This window comes from Tympanuchus pallidicinctus, unplaced genomic scaffold, assembly GCF_026119805.1.
Source record: "Tympanuchus pallidicinctus isolate F22 unplaced genomic scaffold, pur_lepc_1.0 scaffold15, whole genome shotgun sequence".
Taxonomy (NCBI): Eukaryota; Metazoa; Chordata; class Aves; order Galliformes; family Phasianidae; genus Tympanuchus; species Tympanuchus pallidicinctus.
In genome coordinates, this window is record NW_026294669.1 from 33,249,437 (window position 1) to 33,275,400 (window position 25,964).

The 25,964-nt window shown below is 38.7% G+C and overlaps 1 protein-coding gene across 1 annotated transcript in view; it reads left to right on the plus strand.

Annotated features, from left to right (window-relative positions):
* The window catches only part of SPAG16 (sperm associated antigen 16), a 349,932-nt gene that overhangs the window by 23,792 nt on the left and 300,176 nt on the right, over positions 1–25,964 (plus strand). The window contains exon 9 of the mRNA XM_052675105.1: positions 1,616–1,743. Coding sequence (XP_052531065.1) covers positions 1,616–1,743 — 128 coding nt within the window. The remainder of the gene's footprint in view (positions 1–1,615; positions 1,744–25,964) is intronic.

The window sequence follows — 25,964 nt, forward strand, 5'->3', positions numbered from 1 at the left end:
AGCTGTTATTTGCTCAGTGTGTTTCTTGAATTTTCTGAGAACAGGAACTGCTTATTTATTACCCAATTATATTCAAAAGTTGAACTCGGTGAGCTTCTTTAGTCATGGTTGAACTGCCTCATTGCTGAGCCTGATAACTGTTCTTTTCCTTTCTTCAATCTGCTGTAATTGCTCTTAGAAGGTCATGTAAAAAGAAATTTAAAAGCCACTGGCTGAAGTAGTTAAACCTAGTTGTCCCAGTTCTAGCTGCAGTGCAATCAGAATGCAAGAACTACGAAGACAAGCTGTTCTCGTCTTAATGCAATCCTAATGGTTCAATGCAGTTTGGCTTCTTGTTGTTGAATGGCTTCAGATTTCAGAGCCCTTCAACTATGGTAACTCTGTGTTCATTTACAAGTATGCGCGTTTCAGAGGCCCCACAGGTAGCAGTTGCTGACTGAGAGAGGAAGTGTTTGCTTAAGGAAGTGTTTTCCATTATGCAGTTTTTCAGACAGAAAGTTATTTAAGGTGTCTGTGATGGTAGATTTAACTTCTGAAGCAGTGAGAATAGAGATATTTTGTCAGACCAGGTACAGCTGTTTGTATGAATTAATTTTACTTTGTTTTGATATATAGGAAATTTTTTTCATTTTTAAATCCATTATTTTTGTCTCAAGAGAATCATAGAATGGCCTGGGTTGAAAAGGACCTCAAAGATGATCTAATTTCAACCCTCCTGCTGTGGGCAGGGTCACCAACAACTAGTAACAGTAGAGAGGGTTTTCTCATATCTTTTTTCCTCTATAAAGACAAAGCATCTATTTTGTGGTCAAGGTTTTACTCACATTGTCTTGTAAACATTTAGACGTGTGGCGTTAACTTCAATTGTTTCAACTTGGATTTTAGCTGTGTAATCTGTTTCTGGAGCAATATAGCCTTCCAAACCCTGTTGGAATTGCACGTTTTCTTATTGTGTGTACATGGTGCAGGCTGATGTAACTAGATACAAAGATAGAAATGGACTGTACTCAGATGCATGGAAGCTGCCACTGCTGAGGGTGTTGAAGAATGCTATCTATTCTGCTGGTTACTGGTGGATTTGCTGTGTGGTGGTACATGTGAGCCATATCTTTCCTCCTATTCCCTACCACCTGTTCTGACAATTTACAGCTACTTTAACTGCTTAGGATTTCTGTGCTGTTGTCCATGTGTAAGTAATTGCTTGTTTGAAAGGTGTGTTGTGAGAAAGGGCAAAGAAGTGAAAAGCAATGTAAGTTGTAAATCAGAGGAATGCGTTTGTGGTAGATATTAGGTAGGATGCAGTGAGATGATGAATGGCATCCATTTTATTGTGACTGTGTCCTGTACAGAAAGATTCAAAATTATTGCAATGTTTTGAGGGCGAAATTGGAGCTACCTATTATTTAAACTGAAATAGGTCCCACCAAAGCAATTAGTGGATTGTTAGTTATATGGCTTCTTGGAATACTTAAAATGTATGTTGCAGTAACCTTGGATATCTTTCTATTTAAAGCAGAGTTTCTGCTGAAACTTTTTATGTCTAGTTGATATCAAGAGACATTTTTCAGGGAAGTGAAAAAACCTGATGACACTTATCTTGGGTTTTGTTTTATAGCTGGCCATGAATGTGAAAGCAAGAAGGGTTTGGAAGGTTCCACTCAGAAAGCTCTTCAGGAGGCAAGGCAGCAAAAAATGCTTGATGCTGGTCCGGTTCAAGATTCAGAGAAGAGGAGATATCCAAAGGTATGCACCTTTCTTTTTAGCTGCTCAGTATCTAATGTAACCTATGCTAGATATGATGAGTAAGCTGTGGTGGAAGATGTTGTCCAATGTGGCTGAAAGAGGTCTATTCCGTAGTGACAGATGTTTCATGAACATAAGTAGGTCAGTAGGTATCAAATTCTAATTTTTTAACATGAGATTCTATGGCGAGTAATTTTTCAGAGAATGATAGAGCCTCTTATGAGCTGAGGCCAGCAAACTGCTTTTCAAAAGCCTGATGTAGTCACCCCACAAAGAGCACTGCCTATTAATGCATGTTGTGCTGTGTTTTCTGTAATTTGGGAGAAATCTCGATGTGTTCCATAAGACTTCTCAAGCATTTCAACTTGTTTCAATTGTTTTTTAAATGGTATTAGATCTAGGGTAGTGAAAGGAAGAAAAACAAGGTGAATTATTAATTGACCCTGGTATTTTCTTAACTTGAGTGTACCAAGATGTGCTGCTGTTACATTTTGCAGGTTGTACAAAAAAGAATTCCCAACAGAATTTTTCTAGTTGTTGGAACAGTTGTTTTCTTTACTTGGTTTATTTCTTCCTTTCTTGATTTTAAAGTTACATTTGGGGGCTCTATAATAGTACAGATCGAGATAAACATTCTAAAATGTGGAATTTTTAGGCTCTTAGAAATGTTGCTCTGGCTTATTTTTCTCGTTTGGGAACCACTGTTAGGGTTGATATGTTTCTGCAGAAAGCACAACGCTATATCTGTTTAGGGTGTTGTAGTGAGAACCAACTTGAGGCTTTCATATCTCCTCTAAGATATGTCTCTAGTTTTTTGTACATTTTATCTTTTTTTTTTTTATTTGAGAGCATTTATTTTGTTGATACCAGCAGTGTAATTCTGCTTTAAGAAATATATATCGATGTATTTCTTTTTTCATCCCTTTTCAATGTCTCCAAATTTTTTATACATAGTCTTGCTTTTAAAACACTTCCTTCTCATGGAAGTAACTCCATCTCTACTGTTTGGCTACTTATTACTCGTTGAGTATTACTGAGTCACCTGCCAGTCCCTTTCACCTTCTGTGTTCTTCACCAGTGCTTAGAAGTGTTCATCTCAGACTCTTAGATGGCTCTTTCTTTCATTGTGACTTGTGAACAGATGAGTATTTCTTGGCTTACAGAATCCCATTTTTGTTCCTGCTCCTACTGAAGTCATCACTACTTTTATAGTAAATTTTAGTGGAGTTATGTTTTGCCCCCAGAATATATAAACTCAGGTAGTCTGCCTGTCTGGCTTGCTCTTGTTCTTGAAATTCATGAGCACTGTGAGTTGACTGGTTCTAGCAAGCATCTGTGCTTCTGCAGATCTTAGGTTCCCAAATGACTCTTAAGAGACCCAGATGTCTTTATTTAATCAATGGATTTAAAAACTGGAGCAAGTCCAGAAATAAGACATCAGAAAATAGTTTGAGTGTGCTGGATTTTTGTCTTGACTGATGGATTTTAGATTTTAGGTATGAGGTTAATAACAGATTGGTTCTGAGAATTATATCACGTGGGTTGTTTTTTTCCCACTTCACATAAACATCAGAGGAGATGATGAAGCTGTATGGGGCAAGTTAAGATTGCTTAAAACAAACGCACTCTCACAACTTTGTCCTGTGGTGTGCCCTTATTGAATTATAGTACTAATCTATTAACTTTATAAATAGCATATTTGTGCTAAATATTTTGGCTTGCAAACTGTTTGTTCCCATGGAAAGGATTGGGAGTAAATGAGCCCCCTGCCCTCTTCAGGTCAATTTATGTGACGTTCGGAATTGAACTTGTATATGCTGCCTCATCTCCTTTGGCCCATATCAAAAGATCAGCTCAATTTGGCTGTCTCTTCAGTGTCACTTAGCTTTTTTCATATAGTGCTCAATTTCAATGAGGCTTTGTCTGTATTAAAGAATACACTATAAACAATGTTTTTGTTCTCGTTTGTAGTGATGACAGTAGCTCTCTGAATGTGTTTTGGGGGGGTGGAATTGCTTACAGAAATTTAAATTTAGGCTTTATACCACAAATGAAGTAAGGAGTGTAGTTGAAAGCAAATAGATTGTCATGAAGTTATATCCTTGAGCCACAATTATAAATGTTTGTGTTGGCTGTACAGCTATGGAAATCAAAATGATTTAAAGTCTTTTCTGTGTCTTGTAGCTAAATAATGATGTAAGAAATGCCTCTGCTTACTTCTAAGTAGATGCAAATATGACTCATAGCTGAGGTAGAACATTGACTCGAAGGGCAGGCATATATTGTGTTACTGTAATATGCCGTATTAGCTGACGTGTAATTTAAAAGCTAATGTCCCTTTGAGGTGAAATTGATCCTTGAAGTAGTGAAAAAACAACTGGAAGTTTTTTTGGGAGATGCATTCTTTTGATTTTGAAATCTTATTTTATGAGACTGCAGTCATCCAGTAGCAGGCAATTAGGCTGAACTGATTACTTATCTAGTTCTTAAAAAGCCAGTATCGATAGCATCAATATTATTAGATTATTAATTAGCTCAGAGTACTGCTTTAAACATTCAAATAAATTAAAATGCGCTTACAGATCATTAAAATTAAGGTAGCTTTGATAATTTGACTTCCACTATTAGCTAGAAATTTAATTTTTTCAGTTTTATGTTATTCTTACTAATTTTTGTCAGGTTCCCCACATACTATGTTCTCTGTTTGATTTCTGTCAGTTATACTAGCAGGGCAATTGCAGCTTCTCTGTGTCAAGCTGCTTCAATTTCCATATATAATCTATTATGACGCAGTTTCATTTTCTGGAATTTTATTTGGTATAAAACTTTATCAAAAGGGGCACGAGACATTTCTGGTGACTGAGATGTTACCCATCTCTATGGAATGGATTTGGAAATTACTTTGAGTGGCACGTTAAAGAAATTACACAAGTGAAATCCAGTGATCATAAATAACTGCTAGCTTTTGCAATTCATAAGGCTTGGAGTCCTAATAGCACATGCTTGCATACACGAAACTCAGTTTTCTCCTCAGTCGTATGCAAGATAGCGTACGAAATTTAGAAGCTCCACTGTTTCTGTATTGTGAAACAGAAGAGAAGCTAAAATAAATGATTCCTTGATCAGATTATTGAGCTTGACTATAAGGTATATGTAAATACGTAAGCCATATTGGAGCGGAATTGGAGAAATAGAAAGGGTGGTAAATGAAATAGGCAATCATTTTGGGTTTGCAGTAAAATTAGCAAAAAGGCACTGATTTCATTTTCAGTAGGGGGAACATAAGTGACAGATAAATCAGGTGTTCTTATTTCTCTGGTCCTTTATTGGGATAGATTTCCAGTCAGATCCCAAAGAAAATAGAATTACGAAAGGTTTCATTCAAGAGTATGAGAAAGAAAATACATGCCTGCATATCAGATGAGGAACTAAGTAAAAAGAAATTATAAATTGGTAATTGAAGTTGAAATTTCCCAAGAATTCTGGATTGGAAAAGTGAAAATGTCTGCACATGTGGAAGAAACAGGAGATGCTGTGGGTAGAGGAGAAGCACTAAATGTTATTGCTTTACATCTTCTTGTTAATTGTGAGTCCTATGTTTTTAATAAAGCTTTGGTTACTGTCTCTCGGGTCATTCTTATAAGCATCTGTGGAAATTTGACCTGATGAAAACTTTCTTAATGAATGGAAGACAGATGGAAATAACACACAGCTGTATCGAGTAGGCATTTGCAGGGATATGTTTTCATAAATGATGTGGGAAATGAAATACTCTGACTAAATTTGCAAACCTGTTTATTCTGTTTGGGCTTAACTGGAACAGTAAGTGCAGCTGAGGACAGGAGTGCGATTCAAAACTTGACCCATTGGAGAATTTATGGGGGGGGTGAAGGCAATGTAAGAAAAGGTTCAGAACTCTACCTTTACAAAAACAGTCAACTGTACAAACGTGGATCAAGATGAAAATAAGCAGTTGATTAAATACTGTTTCTTTAGAATAGAATCTAGCATTTGTTTTATATAAAACAAAATTAGTATAAATCAACAGTGACACATCGCAAAATAGCTTAATGCTGTACTGCAGTGCAAACCAAAGATGTACAGAGAATGTGAAATAACCCTCTTGCTTTGTTCGCGTGGCTTTGAGCGCAGAGTCACGTTCAGTTGGCTCACAGTTCTCCCTTGTGGGAGAAATGTTGCACCTACATCAGAGCAGCAAGAATGATTAGAAGTCTGTGGAACTCAGTTGTGAAAGAAAGGGTGAAAGTTGCGCTGTTTACAGAGGGGGAAAAAAAGACTGTAATATTTAAAATGTAAATGAATTCTGAAAAAATAAAAAAGGAAATAATGTGATAGAACAGGAAGTAATAAGGTCAAAATCCCGTAAGAAATAAGAGAACTTGAGATTGCATATTAAAATTCATAATAGTAAGTATGGTGCAGTTCTGGATCCGATTGCCTCGGGAGCTCCTGTCAGTGGAACAGGGCAGGCAGGTTTGTCTGAGGAATAACACTGGTGTAGTTGGGAGAAGAGAATCGCTGACCAACCAGCAGAGGATTTTCTTCCCTGCCATTATTAGGTTTACCAAAAAACTGTGCTTTGGCAGAAAATACCTCCACCTTGCTCTAAAGAAGCAGACTCCTTTTAACTTCATATGAAAGAATAGTGCTGTCAAAATCATCTTCTACCATTAGTTAGACTCAGTGGCAGAGAATAGGGGAGTTGCACAAGTCAGTGTCTGCAGACAGGGAGGCAGTGAGATGATACGCCAGCTGTAAACGTTTATGTGAGAACCAGTGAGCATGGCTGTGACTCCAGACTTAGAGCATGAACAGCACCTTGTCCAAAGGACTGCCATCGGATATGGAGTGGGAGCTGGGGGTTGCTGTGATGGTAGTGGGTATGAAGAAGCCAAGCACAATCATATTTAGAGTATTATACCTCTTCTACTTAGGAAATCACTGTTCTGTGACTCAGATTTTAAGAATATGATCCACTGAGTGTAAGCCAAAAATGTTCTTCAGTTAATTTATTTGTTGTCTATTTATCAGATAGCACACTTTTTTTAAGCTCCTACAATAAATTTGAAAATAGTTTCTTCTTTCTTCTTAGCTGAAATCTATGCTTTTAAATGTGATGCTAGCTTTAAATTAAGGTTTTGCCTAAATATTTTTCTAAATGTGTCACACCTACATAGGGGAAAAAATGTGTAAGATCTTAAAAAATATATATATATATATAAAGAAAAACACCCGCAAGAAAACTTAAAGACAACACAGATACAATTTTCCATCCATCATTGCAGCTTTCTTAAGACACTGAAAGTCGTGCCTTTCTGAAAATAATTACATTTGATTCTTTAAACTATTGGCCCTTGATGAAATTACCTTGCAGAGTTATCAAAGGGTTTCTTTCTGCTGAAGAACACTGCTTATTCTGAGTCGTTACATATTGCTAAGCATAATAAAATAACAGGCCTCTGAGAAGGAAAACAATACAGAAGAATTTTGGAAAGTAAGATTTATTTGATCTAATTGTAGATACGCTTTACATATTCATGTATTTTTTTCTGTGTAGTTGAACACAAGTGCTGTGACTGATTTCAGAATAATAGCACGCCTATCGGGAAGCTGTGAATCTCATCCTTGCTCTAAAGTATATTGCTCCAAAAGTAATGGCTCCTATCTGTTTCCATGGACACTGCAACAGATAAAAAGAACAGTATGTTGCCTCTACTTGATAGAGTAAATTCTCAGCTACAAAACAATTATTCACCATCGTCACCAGCACTGATTGCGTTTTCACCAGTGCTGAACAAGAGGCCGCGTGTCATGCTTGTGAAAATCCGTGCCAGTGGAGGTGACCTGCAGTTCCACAACTGCTACGATGGTGTCATTGCTAGAAACTCTGCCCATGCAGTCCATCTTTCATTGTCTGGAAGTCATAAGGCACCAGATGTGGTGGGTATGATAGGATAGCCCAGCTGAGATTTGGCAATGTACTCCACAGACTTCAGGCTGTTCTGGGGCCTGGCGTTATCGTGGAAAAAGTTATCCCAGGAAAAAGTTGACTTCTCTGGACTGACTGTGAAAGTTCGAGCCTTCAGCTTAGTCTGTGCCATGATGAAGCAGTTGTAGTTGATGGTTTGTCCTGGTTCCAGGAAATGTGGAAGAGTCATCCCTTTCCTGTTCCAAAGGATAGTGCGCATTCATTTACCCACTAAAGGTGTTGTCGTGAATGTTTCATTCAACGGGGAATTCACATGTTGCCCCTCTATGGACTTCTGTTTTGATGTTGGCCCATAGTGGTGACACCATGTCTCATAACCAGTAATTATGTCATTCAGGAAACTGTCACCTTTTGGCTCACAGTGGTTCAATAGGTTGTGACAAACATGTGGTGTTCTTTCTTCTCCTGTGTGAGCATTTGTGGAGCCCACCTGGTGCAAGCTTTGTGATACTGCAGTGTTGCCAAAATTTCCTTTCGATGCATTGAAGCTTCCATGTCAGGCAGCATTCTGTTAGCCTGCTTGCCTGCTGCCACCTGTCACGTGGCAGCAGAATGCAATGGGATATTGGTGGAAGGCTCTATTGGTGGAAGGCTCTATCTATGCGATGGGATATTGGTGGAAGGTGCCATACCACCAACATCCGCCTCTGATGTCAACATCGTAAAATAGGAGGTGTTTCTTTTGGAGCTGCCCTCACGTTTTACAAGAGGTGCAAATGATAAAACCTCTGTTGTGTTAATATGCCAATGCTTCAGCTTCCTGGAAAAGTGACTTGTTGAAATTACGTTGAATAAAAGCAGCAGCCACCAGAGACAGCTTGATAAATCAGTTAAGTGTAAAAAAATAGCTTTGCTGTCGCTGTGTTCCTCAGGACAGCCCTGTCAGATTGGAAGAGAGTTGCTGTATTTAGTGTTTCCTTATCCTGCAGGATTTCCCGCAGTGTGCTCTCATTTGCTTTGTGCTTTATGGCAGGCTTTGGCTTTGCATGATTTAAGAGAGAACTTGACAGCACAACAAGAGCCCCCATACAAAGCGCACGCAGCGGGTGACAGAATTATGCTTGTACAACTGTCAGCATTGTCAGCATTGTTAGGCCTTTGAGACGGTAGTCAAGTAATTTCATTAACTGTGGAATAATGCTTTGTTTTCCCTTTAGTTAAAGCGTCAGAACCTTAACAATTCTCTCAGCAATTGTTTGGGAATTTTGGAGAGGACGCAAGGACGAGAATGGTTCTGGTTCCTCCTCAAAGGAAGGTGCCATGCTTACAGCACGCTTTCTTTAACATTCTCAGTCGAAATGTCACTAAACAAGCTTCTGCCAGTACTTTTCTTTGTAACTGCAGTTGTAATGCTTTTTAAGGTGTTTAATTTATTTCTGTGGCACATATTCTTTAAAGGAAATAGAAACCACTACTACGAGAACCGGACAGGACTTATGGCATTGCATCTTTCGGGTACCTGGACCATGGTGCTTTTGCTACAGAGCTCATTACAGCTGAAAAATACACATTTTTACTAAGAGACTTTTTTCCATGCGAGAGAGGAAGAAAAAACTCCACAGAAGTCTATTTGCAATTATCATTCTTTTGTTACTGAAGATCTGTAACTACGATCTGATTTGTTATTTTTAGGTATTAATAAAATACACGTAATGCATCAATTACAATTAATTGTAGTTGATATACAGTTGTAAGTCAAAATGTTCAGAATGCTAACGGCACTTGATGTGGGGGGAATAATAATCACCACTGTGTTTAAAGAAGCATTCTTCCAGAAGAGCTGTTTGTAACATAAAATTCAGTGGTTAACTTACACTGCTGTTCAGGGATACAGTTCAAAGGCAGAGCAGTGTGTGAATTACTGCATGATATTTTCTCCAAAAAAAAAAAAACAACCAACAACTTTAATGTCGATTAAGTGAGACCAAAGCTAACAATGTTAATTGTTTTCTGTTTTTCCATTTTAATTTGGTTCTGTTTAAATTATTCATCCATGAAACTGGATCCCTTTCAAATTACAGAAATGTGACTGAAATGCAGAATAAGCACTCAGACTTGAAAATCTTGAAGGAAGGGCTCAGGTGCTAACTAACTGTGGTATTTATTTTTGAAATTAACTATTTTATACTAAGTTATGGATTTGGGTGTTTCAGTCTTTTTCCAATATTTAAACAAAGCCTTTGCATATGTAAACATCACTAAGGAAAATGAAATTCAGCGTTAGTGTTTAGTCTTCATGGTAACAAATCTCTCTACGACACTGCAAGTGCCGTGGCAGGAACATGTGCTGCTCATCATGTTCAGGGCTGTTTGTTTTGTATGCTCAAATAATGCTTGACTTCTGGGAGTAGAAAATAGTTTTAATTGTTTTTGTTGAATGCTGTGGATACGCAATGAAATAAAACATTAAAGCTGTATTCCAAACAGCTTATGAATTAATAATCAGACTGTTTCCCCAGAAAAGTTCATTGTTTTTCTTCGGAGCGCCACATTATTAGGAAGGCAATAATAATGGTCACAGGGCTTTTCATAATTAGATTTCCAGTTCAAATGTGAGCCTGAAAAGTTTGGTCACGACTAAGACAAGTTGTTTCAGTGTAAGCATGGTGTTGCTGATTTTCTTTTCCCTTATATGCAGTAGCTGAAATGAGCCAGTAAGGAGACTGAGGTCCAAAAGCCAACAGCCTTCTTCAGTGGGACAGCAGAAAGCTCATTTCTTTCTCTAGGAGGCTGGGAGTGGTGAGCCATCTCTGCTCAGCACTGATGAGGCCATATCTGGAGTCCTAGTATTAATGCTGGGCAAGAAAGGTAGGAATTCACTTCTGCAAATGCAGTGCAGATCCAGAAGATGATTCAGGACCTGGAGCATCTTTTGTGTGGGTAGAGGCTGAGAGCTGAGCCTCTTTAGCCTGGAGAAGGGAAGGCTCTTTGGACCTTGGCTCTTTGGGCCTTGCCCAGTTTAAGAAAGGCCCGTTGAGGTTGCTGCTGTTCACCACAATTTGTACTTGCCTCGTGCTTGTCCTTGAATTCAGCTTGTGTTCTATTAAGTAGCATTCTGAACAGCTGTAGGATGGTAATACCTTCACTACTTGCAGGTAAGGGCTTTGATCTCCTGAGGAATGGTCCCTTGGTGAAGGATTCCTCCTGGAATCCTCCCTATACAATGTGTATACAGGTGGGATGGAACTCATTTGCAGGGGGCTGTTCAGACAGTGAGAGTGGATGAAGTCTTTTGTGCCTAAAGGCAATCGCTTGTATGAAGTACGGCCGCTAGCCAACGTACTTTCTACAGGAGACCACAGTTTTGTTGTATTTTCCCATTCCATTGCAAACATACTGGGATTTAAACAAGAGCAGTCTGATTTCTTTCCGTGGACGTTTGGGACCATCTCTTACAGCTTTGTCTTTGGGAGAAACACCACTCAGTCTTTTGTTGTTTCCTTTGAGTCCTCCTTTCTTCTCACTAGCAGTTACAGGTGACTCTTCTACTTCTTGTAAATGCTCTAAGTTCTTTGAGCTAAGGCACTAAGTTTAAAAAAGACATATTTATAAAAGCTTGAAATGCTGCTATAGAATATTGTTGCTCAGAACACCAACCAAACCTTGCTGATGTTATACAAGTATTACCACAAACTCATCTGGCAGATTTTCTTGTTACTCTCTTCTACTCTGTGGTACTTTCCTGTATTTATTATGTTTGCAGAGTTTTTATTTGGTGTATACAGTTCAGGTAATACGTTACACACTGCAGATCATCTGAAGCAGATCAGCCAGTCAGACATTTACTACACATCCAAAGAAGCTTTTATTGTTTCAGGAATGCTTCACTCATGCTAGAAAGCAAACAAGCATAACAAACCTACAAAATGGGTTCTGCGGTGTCAGTAAAGAAATTGTTCTCTTGAAGTAATACAGCAAAAATTGAGACTGTCTGCTGTGATTTAAACATCAATAGCAATTTCCACAAGTTTTCATAGGTTAAAAGGTACAAAAAGAAGAAAAGGAAAAGAACACTGCACTGTTTTAAAAAGTCCAGTCACGTGCAACAGTATAGTTTGTTCAACTGAGACTTCTTTGTATACATTTCCACACTTGTGATGTATATTGATAGTGGTGTTTTTAAGTTTAGGTATGATACTCAGCTTTTGTAGTAATTTAGTAACAATGCACATGCTGTGTCTCGTGTTCATTTATGCATTTTTCACGCCTATAGTGTAAGAAAATGGCCGTAAAAAGATGTTCTCAGTAGTAAAGAAATTTTCTAGGCTTCCCTCTTGGGCGTATGAAATACTTAGAGCAGCGCAGTGATCCTTAAGTTCCGTGCTAGACCATGGTTCTATAATAGACACCACTTGTGTTTCAGCATGGATCACACTATTATCCTTGGTTTAACATTAATCCAAATATAAAAAGTAGTTGTCAGGATAGAAACTAAATATGAGTATAGTGGGAATGGTAGGTCACAGCTTGAAGGTCACAGCCTGAAGCTGTGATTGAGCACCTGGTGGGAAGGCAGGGCCAGCTCAGGTGCATGTAATGTATCTGAGTGATTGCAAGGGATGGAGCCAGGATCCACCCCTTCCCAGCCCTCATTTAAGGCTTGGCAGTGGTAGTGAGGGGATTTTGCTGGAGATCCCAACTCACCTGAGGCCTTCTGAAGGTAAGCAGATTTTCTTTCTTTGTTTCTGCATCCACAGCTGCTACATTTGGGCTTGTCCTTCTTTTCTGCAGCTTAGTGCTGTGTTGCCCTGCTATTAGTGCTCTGCCTTCCGTCACGTTATAGCATTATGTGGGAGGTATCTTTACTTTTAATGATTATCCCTTGCAGAAAAAGAATGTCACTTGAAGCGTTTGGTTCTTGTAGTTTTGTAATGTATAGTTGTTAAGAGATTGCTTTTGTCCAAACTTGATAATAATTTGAAAGAGATGTTGTGTAGAGTTCTGCTTTAGAGGCTCTGTCAGTTTCTTATTTTGTTTCTCATGTTCTTTGCTGTTGGCTAAACTTCCCTGGATCTGATCTTTGTCTCCCTTCTGTTTTGCAAACTAATCAGTTCATAGGCAATTTTTACCTGCTACCAAACCTCTGAACCACCTGAACATGTAGACTTTGACCTCAAAAATCCACCCAGGCTGAAATGGTTTTGGAATTAACAAGGAAGAGAAGCTGAAAGGGCTTTGCTGGAGCTTGTTTATTTTTAACGTTTTGTGTGTTTGTTTTGAAGTGGAAAGCAGCCTATTATGTACTAATTAAGTACTTCACAAACTGTGTGAACATAAAAACAACGAGAGGGGAGGGAAGGCTTGATAGTACTTGGGTGAGGTTTAAAGTTAATTGGGTACATCCCACATCTTGCTGGATAGCTACGCTGCTCTTCCCTGAAAGACAACCAACCAAACTTCTAAAATGCCTGTGTAAGTCCTTAACCTCGGTACAAAGTTAACCTAATTTTGGTCTGAGAGTGACAGCAAAGTGGTCTTTTCAATCTGTGTGTGGGTTCTATCAGGATACATGCACAGAGAGCTGCTATCCACCATCTGGCATTCTGCATGACTCAACAGTCTTTGCCAGTAAATCAAGCTGAGCATGCTACAGCTGTGCTTGGGAGCTTACAACACACCAGCACCTGTGTGGGACACTGCTCTCACTTGCCTGTATCAGCTTCTATGCCGTACCTTAGGTGGTCTTAGAGTCCATCTTTGGAAACAATTCTTTTGTTTCTTTGGAGGAAAAAGCTTTTCTTTAACAATTTATAAGTTTGAGGGAAGCTTTTAAATTGGAATCTTCAGAATTCTGAGAATTGTCCCTAATAGTTCAAATGCTGTTTTGATGACTGAATTCAATTAATACAAGACTCTCATGAATTTCATGTCACAAGTTATATTATAATGGAAGGAATGAAAAGAAGGAAGTCAAGTGTAAGAATGAAGCTAAGTGTAATTTTTTTTTCCCCATGCAAATGTATTTGAATATCACATTAATGTCATTGGATTGTTTTGTTTGGTATATTAGTGACACAGCTGCGCTGATCTTAGTTACTTTAGAGGTCTGTTTTGGTGAGTCTGCCTCAAATCTATTTTGGTTATTAGCTACGCAAATAAAATATACCTGAATTTAATAATGAGAAGTCTACCTAATTTCTATCCTCTTAATCATGAAGTGGAGTGCTCTCGAGTGCTTTAGCCACGCACTCAACCACACGGACCATTTACCAGAGGGTTTTAAGGCTTTCTGTTTTTCTTCTTACAGTAGCACCTATGCGTTTAGCAGCAATTAGTGTCTTAAGTTCTGCGAAAGTGTTTAGGTTCCTGTTCCTGAATCCAGGAGGAGTAGGTGCCAAAATAGTTCTTAAGCTTTTAGGATTGTGTGCCAACAGGTTTAGTATTGTTGTCTAATATCTTTTCTGAACATGTGTTAGATGTTCAACTTTTGTTTCAAGTCATTAATTATGTAATGTATTGCAAAGGCTGATTTTTGGGTAGCCAGTATCTTTAAGATCAGTTGAACCGATCTAATGCCTTGTTCCCACTGACAAGATTCCAGTTTTGTGCCAGTTTCCTTTTCTCTTTTCTTCTTTTGTTGGTTGCAGGAAGTAATTTGTTTCTGTGGTGGTTGATGTTTGCTGGTTGGGTCAACAGGATCACCCTGAGATCAAAAAAAAAATTCAGTGCAAAGGAAGGTGAAGCTGAATGAGAACGTGTGAGGGCAAAGCATCATCTCTGTGGCTATTAGCTGTTAGAACTATAGTAACAGATGTGAAATCTCATTTTTGGTTCTGTTCTCTGTATGGTGGGTGCCGGTGTCTGAGGGGGAGTTCAAATTTGTGATGTTTTCTTAGAGAATCCTGAAAGCCTTCATTCATCTGAGGCAGAAAGCCGTTGAAGCTGTCGAGGAACATTGAGGCTAATTGAGGCAATGGTGAGAGGCAGTCCAGATGTAGAGGGCTTTGTACCGGTGGTTTTTTTCCCTTTAAGTTTCATTTAGTCATTGTATTTAGAAGGTCTGTCTGGTCCCACTCTAATGCAGTAAGGCATACTTTGTTCAGGGGTTTTTGTTTTCAGACAGCTGAAATTCTGAAGACTTACTGCTGTGTGAATCATTTTATTTTACCTAGCTATCAAACTGTGCGTAACAGCTACGGATACCTTATTTATCAGAACCAAAACATCCCACAAGCAAAGCAGTTTATTGAGATCATCTGTTCACCGGCTCCTCAGTAGACATTGAGTACATCTCTGGACTATTGCTTTGGCTGCTGCCATATTTTTTTTTCCTGAGGTCTGTACAGATAATTCAGTGCGGTTTTATCCTCGTATCTTCTAAACAGTGCTATTGCTTTATGTTCTTGAGCCTTAAACTATAAAGAGGAAACATGGAATTTGTTTAGTGTTACTCCTTTGAGTTTCTGTGATAAGTATTTCTTTGCTTTGCTTTTCATAATCTCCTTAGATTCTGGGTCAGAAAAGGGCATCTTTGTGCTCACTGACTTGATGGAAGCCTCTGAAAAATGTGACTAAGGCAGCAATAGAGTTGCAGGCACATAGAAAATGCGAGTCTGTATTAGCACTGAAACCTTGGATGAGAAATTTCTGTGCAGCTTAATTTAGACAAATGAAAATGAGGAGTTAGGATCCTTATGCTCAACCATGATTGTGTGACTAGCTTTGATTGTACTTTTGCAATGCACTCGTTCTCCTTTTTCTCATGAAAAATGGGGTTGTATGCCATAAATTCTTCTTCCCCATAATTGTTATTACTGTGTGTAGTAGAAATGGAAGACAGTACTGAAAACCTTTAGGTTGAGCTTCCATTTTGCTCGCAAGGAAGAAATGACCTGAGTTGAAAGGGAAGAGCATCATAGAATGTCTTTAAGGAGCCTCTCTATGAAGGGATGCATCCAGCTCTCAGTAGGAGACTTGGGACTTCAGAAAAGACCAGAAGTATTTTAGGCTAGCTGCTTTTTCTGGATGGTTTATTAGTAAGTGAATGCAACGTGTGGCTGTTTTAAGTAATAAAATGTCCTATTTTAGATATTTTGGTCATGAATAAATATGCTTTGCTTTGAGAAGCATTTAGTTTTTGAGATACTCGTGAAAGAACGTGATCCCGTAATGTCGTCATCTTTCATTGAAATTCATCATCTACGTGCATTTGACTTATTTTTTTCCAATCCAGAAAAAGGGATGTGTATATAGAAATTGGGATGTGGAAGTGAAGTTGGTTACTTTCTTGCGAGTGTTGATAAATGTTGTCAAACTGCAGTTCTTAATGCATGCTGTGTTTTTCTCCATGCTGCAAAATTTAGTCTTTTAATAGGACTAACTAAAATCATCAGTGCAATTCCATTAAATTTCTGAGCCTGATCTGGGGACAGGATTGCCTTTAATTAGGGACTAGGATTGTGAGACTTGTCTGAATTTCCTTCTGGGCAATTTTGTGGGTTCCAGAGGTACAGTTTGACTGAAACATTCCAAGCCTTTTATCTCATTTCCAGCAGTGGTTCTTATCACATCGAAAAGATATTTTAAAATTGTTAAATGTCTTTAGTAACTGCAGTTACTTTGAGTAGAAATTGTGGGGTTTTTCTTTCTTGTAGCTTTAATATGTGAAAGCTCTTGCCAAATATTGCTTCTAGTGTCTGCAGGTTGAAGGCAGAGCGCAACAAAGACATGAATGATTTAGGGTGTTGGTGTGACAGCCAGGGGTAGAAATGAGAGAGGAAAGAATGAAACAACAGGTGAGGAAGACAAGGCAACTCTGTGGGTAAGATGACTGGATCTTTGGAGGGTTGGAATTAAAAAGGTAATTTGCAACTTAATACAAAAAAGAGCGTAAGCATGGAGAAGCACAGAGGAGGACAGTTGGTCAGGTGGTTGTGAATCTTGTGAAGCAGATGAAAAGTGAGCTGTAATGATGCCATGTTTGCTTGAATACCAACAAGTGGGAGTTTGCAATCACGCATTCCTGATTGGGAGTGATTAACTGAAGATGACGTGCTTGGAAAGTAGGTTTTATGCCCAACATCTGAAAGGCTTTTTTTCTGAAAAAAATAATTTGATGAGCCTTCTCTCCTTACAATATTATTTTCACTGCAGGAACGCTTTGGAATACGTGCCAATTGCAGTGGTACTTAAAAATGGGAAGGATGGCAGTGCAGGTCTTGTTTGTTATGTTACTGACATAATCATTCTGGATTGTTTTCCATGTACTATTTAGGCATTCAAGAATACGTGGAAACTGGGAAAAAGAGTAACGGAATGAAAGGCTGTTAAGAACATGGTAGGTGACTGTGAACTTCAAGTAAACTGAGTGAGACGGAGCTACAGCTTTCAGTTGAGTTGAAAAATAAGCAGCTGGAAGATTGGCTTAGAATTTCAAATACAAAAGTAGAATGAGAAATCTACGGGTGAATTTGTATGTGAAAAGACATAGGGGACCTTTTACTTTTTGAGATCACTGGAGACTGAGACAGGAGTTGTGACACAACTAGAATAATAGCAATGGAATATTGTTTTGCCTACTCCTGTCCTGCTGGGTGTACTCTAATGAGGAATATCTTAAAGTGGTTTGCTTTGCTAAAGCTTTTGCTGAAGACATAAAAGAAGGATGCCAACAAGATGAGGCAGAAGATAGGCATTTACATAAACAGGAGTTACTTTGTAATGGATGTGAGAGTCAAGTTCAGATTTAGAATTATTTTGCTATATTTTTGTGTGGTTTACTGTGGGTAAGGGAGAGACAGTCTACTCAGACATATCCAAATAGTGGCTAGAAATAATTTTACCACCTATGAATCAGGGCCTGGGAGGAATTCTAAAGAATGGGGTTTGAACTGCTGTAGGTTTTCACAAATTGGGGAAGTTGCAAGAAAAAAGCCTTTGCTAACTGCTGAAATGAAGTGGGGGGGGGGGGGGTGGAAGGCAGAAGGCAATAGTTTAAGATATTAAGGATAGTCAAACAACAAAACCCCTCAAAATAAGAGGATACTTTACTAGAAAGGTGGACAGTACGTCCTGTTCACACAGTATCAGGTAATGATTGCTTACAAAATATTTTGGGAAGGAAATGAAATACAATCATTTGTGATTTGACCAAGATATTGTGGAGTAGGTGTATTGGGAGGCTTTGATTTAGTTTTGATAGGAGAAAGGAAGTAATTAAAAATGTGTGCATATATATATATATATATATATGTATATCAATAAGAAGAGAAGGAAAGCAAAGAAGCAGCTGGTTGACCTTATTATTAAATGGAAATCTGAACAAAATCTTTCAGGCCATTTTGCTGATACCTCTGTGTGCACTGAGTGTGTGCAGCGTTGCTTTGAGAGAGAAGAGGGAGCAAAAGTTGTGTAGCTCATTTGAAATTTGAGTGTTGATTGTTGTGTTGGGGCTCAAAAGTGTATCAGCACAGGCGTTCTTCAGACTGCTTGCTTCCTATGTACATGTTCTGCATGTGAGGTGTGAATGTCCAAGTCCTTGGAAGTGACATCTCTTGTATATTGAGTGATTGCTAGAGCAGTGTACTTCTTTGTTTCTGAACTATTCAGAGTTCCCCTTTATTTGTATTGTTAATGGTTATTTTGTGAGTTTTGTTTTAATCATAAATACATAAACACATTATGATGCTCAGCAGTAACAATTATCTACATTGACAGCTAGTTGGCTGCATCAGTAGCCTGAAAGGAGTTCTCCAGGCATCTCAAGGACGGTTAGAAAGCCAGATGCAATTTCTAGGGACCCTAGGAAAAGTTCTTCTGTTCACAACTGTGAGTAGAAACTGCAGGAGTTTTTAGGTATTTTTAACATCTTGCAGGTGAACCATGCTGATACTGCATGGTTTCTGTGGTTAGATTTGGATTCAGATAAAAGAACTGGCAAGACTTACTAGATTGTGCATGTGTCTTTTTAGGAGGGACGATGGTGTCATTGCCATAAGTGTTTTAACTCTCCCAAAAGCAATATTTTAAGTAGCTGCCTCATATGGCTTGGGCACCACAGCTACAGGTACCTTTATAGTAACCACATGGTTCCACTGTGAATAGGAACAGTTTCAGCTGCAGGTTTTGTTCTTAGTGTTCAACCGTTATTTTGGTGTTCTACCTCATCTGCTATTAAAGCTGGATTCAAAATCTATTGTGTCCGAGACTTTGCGTGAATCTTAGCAGGTGTATGAGTACATCAGATGTTCACCTCCAAAAACTTTTTGGGAAAGTGCTTTTGAATGGTCTTTGCAGCTAAAATGTTGACAAGGTACGTAAAGACACTTAGCTGCTTCTTGATGTAGTAAATCTATGCGATTCCAGAATGAGTGTTACATTTATTCTTCTCTTTCGTTTTATTTTCCTCTGATCTATTTCTGCATGTAGCTAGTTTCTGTATGATTGGAGGCAGAATTACTTGACATACGTGTCTGTTTTTCCTTCTGATTTCATACAGATTGTCCTTCTTTCTAAAACTTTTAGTCCACCTTTTAATTTTGGAAGTGTCCAGTGAATTAGAGCAGTCTGACTCAACCCGTGCCCAGGCAGTTTATTATCCTGGGTGGCTTTTGTGGGTTACCTTTTTCTCCATCATAAATTTCTGGTATTATCTAAATATTAGACTCAAAACCTTTGCCAGTCAATTCTGTGGGGTTTTACCACTTTCATCTCATAAAAGCTGACGGCGGTGTTACTCTGAGCCCACAGAGATACACTGACACATAGCACTCATAAAAATTAATAAAGCTAATGCCCCTGTTCTTCACACCTGTGGTATAGCTGCTGATGAGCGGAATGAAGTGTGGCATCTCCAATAAAGGCTTTGGAACTGTTGAGGCAGTACCGCAGTGCCTAGGGTAACAATGAAATGATAAGCTGCTTTGCTTCGCTCGCTGGGCAAGCTGCTGTGGAGGTTTAGTTTCAGCTATTTCTTCTGACTTAATTAGTGGGGATGGACTTGCAAGCTGCTGTGTATGAGGGGGAAATTCTAAAGTGACAAGGGAGACTAAAAAAAGACAAATGGAATCTAGTTTCTTTTCAAAATTGAGTTGGTTTAGCAGGGCTAATGATAACAAAAGCAATACAAAGTGCTACTTGCATTCTACCCAAGGAGATGCTGTTTTAAATACAAAACAACAACAGATCTATTGGGTGAACCATACCTGGTCTAGGAGTAAAACTTGTTTTAGGTTCCACATGCCGTCTGTCCCAGCTGACGTGAACTGATTGTCTTTCTGTTGAAAGCACATGGGCTGGTTTTGGAGCGTTGAACAACATCTGGCAGCTTTGGTATCTCGCACAACACCTCAGTATTTGCTTTGCAATTTAGGCAATTTAGGAGTCAGGTTCCATTCTTTCACGTCCTTCTGTACTGAACAGTTGTGTCCTTTTGATTCTGCTAGAAGCCTGTGGATGCTTCCCTAGAGTAATATACATATAATTACTACTAATGTTAATACAAATCTTCCTATGATGGTAAAAAGGAGATTTACCTACATTAAGCAATTGTTGCTCAAATTCGGCCTAAAAATTGCTGCTAGTAAGACAAGGAATGACCTGAATCTTTACAGGTATTGTCAGGGTGCCTTTCAGAGATATGTTGTAGTTGTTGCATGCTATTCAGTGTTCTTTTTATGTGCGACGTGGAAAAAGATCTCAAAAATATGGAACAGGCTGCATTTAGAATTACTGATAAAGTTTATAGATGACGTAGCGAAGAGGGCTTAATTCATAGAGAGGGCAGCTAAGTAAGGCAGAGGAATCTGGAACAGGCTTAAGTTACACGCAAATTAATTTTTTTTTTTTAACTACAGCAATGGCTAATGTTATCTGGAAACATCTGTGCAGAACAGACTGTTATAGCAAGAGAGACATGCTGGAAATGAATATTTCGGGTAGTTGAGCAACAAGTCCCTATGCAATGCTCTGCAAAAAAGTGATGCTTTCTAACAGGTCTAGCATGAATGCTGGAGAGCTTCTAACAGGTCTAGCTAGGAATGCTGGGGAAAGCCAGGGAAATTGTGTTATTATGGTGGTATGATTAGGGTGAGGAATATCAGGCTAGTCAAAATTTGACAAATACATCCTGCTATGTAGTCTGCTTAGTTTAAATTAAGGAGCATTTCCATCGCTGGCAGTGACAGCCTGCAAAGGGAGTAGAAAATGGTCCTATTAGGAGTCTTTACTTTAGACAAAAGCAGAATATGATTCAGTAGATGGAAATAGATTTTGAAGAAATTTTGGGTTGGAAATGAAGGGTTGCTTTTTGACAGTGAGTGTACTTAGGCATTTCACAGTCGTACTGTACTTGCAGTAACTTATTCCATTTTGTCAGATGCTCTGCCAATTTCTAAATAATAGCTGATTGTCTTACTAAGCTATATCTGATTCAGGTAAATGTTAATTCAAGGAAGTGCAACGGACTGGTTTTTATGGTGTCCATTCTGGCTTCATAATGTATCTTGATGAATTTATAAAAGGACTGATTTCCTTCCACCTCAAGGTAGTTTTTGTTGGTTTCCTATTTCACTGTCCTGTTTGTGAAGTCAGTCTGTGTGCCTCGTTGCCTCTTCTGTACCATCACTTTCTGCAATGCTGGAAATATTTATGCTGAGTTACAGCAAAGATTAGTCAGCTTGATCACGTTTTGTGTATGGCTAACGCGTATTGTGATCGAATAATCAACTTTTTTTTTAGAGAGAATTCATTATTCTCCAGCATTGGCGTGTAGAGTGCTTTGTGTCCACGCTTCAGAAACCACGGCAAAGTACTTGTTTTCATTATTAATCATTATATGGAGGTTGGAAGAACAATTACTACCTGTCCTGGAACTGAGTTGGCATGATAAAATGCTAAGGGGAGTAATATGGACAGTGTCTGTAAGGGGCAATTGCAAATAAATTATGAAGTAATGGACCCAGAATGTGGTTTACTACTACACTGTATACAAAGTAGGTGATACAGGAACTTTGGTAAATCCTTTGTGCTTTTATATAAGCAGTTACTGAGCTGATCACAGCTAGTGCTTTTCTACGCATGAAAAATTAATGTGTATTAGATACCGAGAATGCAAATGCAATTTTTGAGGTTTCTGACAATGCCTTAAAACTGGAATGCTAATTCCAGGAAAATGGAAGCTTTTCTGTGGAGCCTTGGGAAGTTAGCGAAGGAGAAAGAATGGTGAACTTAAAAACTTGTATGACTCTTTAGCACCAGTGATGGCAGTGACAGGAGAGAACCTTTAGGAGAAGACGCATCTTCTCCAAAATGGGGTCGTGTCAAACTAAATCTGAAAAGGAATACCCTTTTCCTCAGTATTTCACATTGCATATCACCATCAAAAATCATTTTGATAGCTGGTAGAAATGATCTCGTTCATTATGATTATGATCTTTTTGACTGAACTTTGTGTTGGCTGCAAAGCTTGCGTTGGGAAAATATTTTCAATGAACTTGAACGATCAGAAATCAGGGTTTGATGTGGTAGCTTAAAGCATGACGTGACCACATGCACAGCAGTCTTCTGATTTCATTTTTTCTCTTTATCGGTGCTTATGTCCAGCAGCAAGAATGTTTTCAAAGAAGATTTTTTCCTTTTTTCCTCCTATGGAAATTATTAACCTTCATACATTCACATTCTTCTTTCATGTCTTCCACAATGTAATGCGTGTGGAAAGATAGTATATACCATATAGTATACAATAATGCGTTAGCCCCACTGTTATAACAAATAAACCTATTTTTCTTAACTGTATTCAGAGGTATTTTAATGTAGTCTTGCAGTATTTGAAGAAGTAACGTCTGTCTCTGTAAATCTCTCATCTCAGCTTACTGTGCAATTACAGTATTGTATCTGTAAGGTGCATTGGGATTCTGTAGATGTGGAAGTAGATTTTATATTGTCAGGAGTTCAGAGGTCCTGTTTATTTCTCAGGAGAAAAAGAAAGAACACGGAACTGTGCATGCTCAGAATGAACTATTCAAAATGAAATATTTGGAATGGAAGAAATATCGGGAACTTCACAGAAGAAGTGGAGTGACACTGAAAGAGTTACTTTTTAGGTGGTTTAATGGGTCTTAACTTGTGCCAGAAGTTGAAAAGGACTGAGCTGCCATAGTACTTCTGCTGCAAGTAGATGTGATGTGAGCTACATGGTAGGAACCTTAAAGGCACTTAGTTAATTTAAAATGATCATAAAAACCAAATGTATGCCAGATCTTCATTTACTTATCCCTTGCAGGTGGTTTGTGGAGGTGGCAGCTATTTGGTAGTGGCGCACTGTAAGCGTGTTTGTTGCTCAGTGTTTTTAAGAGGTTCGGGAATGAAAGGAGAGGTGTTTCTGTGGAGAGAAGATGGTAATGCAGATGAATAGTCCTTGTCTGTGTTAGATAGCTGGTAGTTTTTCCATGATTATGGAACCAGAGCATGTTGGCAGCATATTTGTGGCAGGCTTCCTTACTGTCTCACTCAAGTCAGCATCTCTTAAATGATGCCAGCAGGAGACCCCTCGGCCAAGGTCTTTGCTGGGCTGCAGCTGCCAAGCAGGCCGTATGTGCTAGGACAGGTTCTTGAGTTTGCTGTGTTAGCCAGAGCCTGCAACGAGCTCTTGTGATGACAGCAGGATTGAGTAAAGAGGTAGAAGAAGGCCCATGCAGCTTCACACCCTCTCAGGCGTTGACATGAATACATTTTTTGCTTTTACAACGAAACTGCACTGTGCTACAAGGATGGGTTTAGATGAAATAGAATTCTACTAAACACGGTGGGAAGCTGGTTTTTATAGGTATCTTTTCTTTTTCAGTTTGGCTTCAGATTATCAGTGCAAATATTTTATGGTAACTTTCTGCATAACGTGAGCTGAATTTAAGAGTGTCTTTATTCACTCTGTAAACACATTCTCTTGGACTGGATTCCCAACCAGTAGGTGGCAAGTTGGCTGTCACTGCCTCTGCCCAGGGTTCTTCAGCCAGTTTGAGTGTTGGAATGGGATTAATACAGCACGAGGCATAGATATGATATAGCTTGTGATTTAATAGAAGTGGTACTGTGCTGTCTGCCATACCCTATGATCCATGCATCTGTTGATTCACATGGCTCTTACAAGGAACTAAATAGAAAGTGGACAATTTAACTTAAGAAAGCATCTGAAGTTGTTAATCAGCTCTGCTGTAGCGTACTTATGTAGGAGAGAGCATTGATATTAATTGTTGTGAACAGTTTTTAATATCTATATAAAATGATAATGCTGCAATGTATTTGAAATGTGCCAGGAAACTGAAGTAATTTGATTTCTATCATATAATCAAAATTAGCTCTTTAACATGCCTAATTGAACTGTATAGCACACTCTGCATGTACGGCAGTGATTTAAAATATCACTGAAGCTTAATTGCATTGTAAGCAAAAATTTAAGTCTAAAAATAAAATTATAATTGGTGGAAGTTTGTGTGTTTTATTGCACCGTTGTTTATTTTACCATTGGTTGTAAATATAGTAGCTTTTTCAAGTACAGGCCATTTAAAGGAGGGGGTAGGGAGGGTAAATAACATCTTCAGGAATAACAGATGGTTGGTTGTGACCTGCAAAACTGCAATGAAAATCCAGGCGCCAAATACATGCATGGTATCATCATAAGTTATTGCAGTGTTCTCGTGACCCTTCTGTCACTTCTCCATGGCAAATGGTTGGGTTGAGCTCTATAACAGCATCTTCACTTGTTCATTTGAAATTATGGTGTTTATTTATGGTATATGAACATAAATAGTATTTTATACCTTGTAAAGAATTGATTACCTGTATGTTAGACAGGACTTTTGGATTATTATTTTTTTTTTAAACAAACAGGAATATATTTCATCATTATGACATGATGCTGTGAGATAAGACTCAGGTCAATGCATTCAGAATTGCTGCTAGTAAAACAGCATTGGATTTGTTCTTCCATGGGTGCTAACTTTTATATTCATAGTACCTGTTAATGGTTGTCAGAGTAGATTTCTGAAGCCTGGACATGTGGGTACTGTTAGAGATTTTGTAACGTAGAGTAGCAATATTGCATAATGTTGAAGAATTAAAATTAATTGTATGTGTGAAATCATACTTTCCCCCTCCCCCTCCTCCCAATAAAGGAGTAATAAGTGAAAGGTTGGATGATCACTGCACTATTTTGAATCTAACTGTACTCACCACTCAGAACCATTAGCAGCTTTTCACTGTGGCTCTTCCCTCGTCTTACTGACTCACACGAGGCTGTTGTCGAGTTGTTACCCCGTAGGTAAGCAAAAGAAGGGGCTGAAATGATGTTTCCTGAGATAGTAGAAGGAATGGGAAAAGCTGCAAGCAGCATTGCTGCATGGCATAGATGTTCTCCCAAAGGTAGGGCAGATCTTCAGTTGAACAGTTGATTTGGATACCATGCAGCTCAGTGGGTTTCACAGGCATATCCCCTAGGTTTGCTGTATGCTGATAGGAATGTGTGATCTCCTTGAGTGTTGTGAATGCCTTGGAGAGATCCTTTCCTAAAGCCAAGTATTCTGGAACACCCTAGCATGGCTGTTGTGCCCACAGCGCATCCGTGTTGTTCCTTTTTGAACACTTAGATGAATGTGTCTGTCTGGTGTACAGATCACATTGCAGTTCCCACCTGAATGATGTGTTTTTCCTTGAGAGCATCACCCACAGTGGCGTTGCTTTAATCTGAGAGATGTGATTCACTGAGGAACTGAGATGTTTTTAAGCTTTACCGGGAGCTAAAATGTTGCTGTTGGTTCATTTCTGCAGAGTTTGGCAGTACGTTTTGTGAGGAGTAAGGCTTTTTCTTTTGGTACCTTTACTTTCTGAAATAGGGGGGATAACAGTCGAGCTGTAGCACTAAAAATTTGAAGGAAATTGTTACTTTTCAGTGATGGAGTATTTCATAGTCGTTAGCTTCCTCTTACTCTTCAAATCTCTCAGACAATTAATAATTGAGACACGTGGCTTTAATAGCTGCAATAAAAGAAACCAAATATTAGTGCGGTGCAGTAGCTGTCTTCAAATTTGTCCACTTTATGGTAGACAATTTCTCTAAGTTTCGATGGCTGCTAATAAGAGCTCCAGTGAAAAGGAAAAAGAAGCATGGAGTGTGTCTGTGATGCAGCTGTATTTACAGTGCTGCTGCTTTCCAGTTGCTTTATTGCATAGGCAGTGGCAGTGGAAGGCTTGTTTTGTCACACCATTGAAAATGCCATCC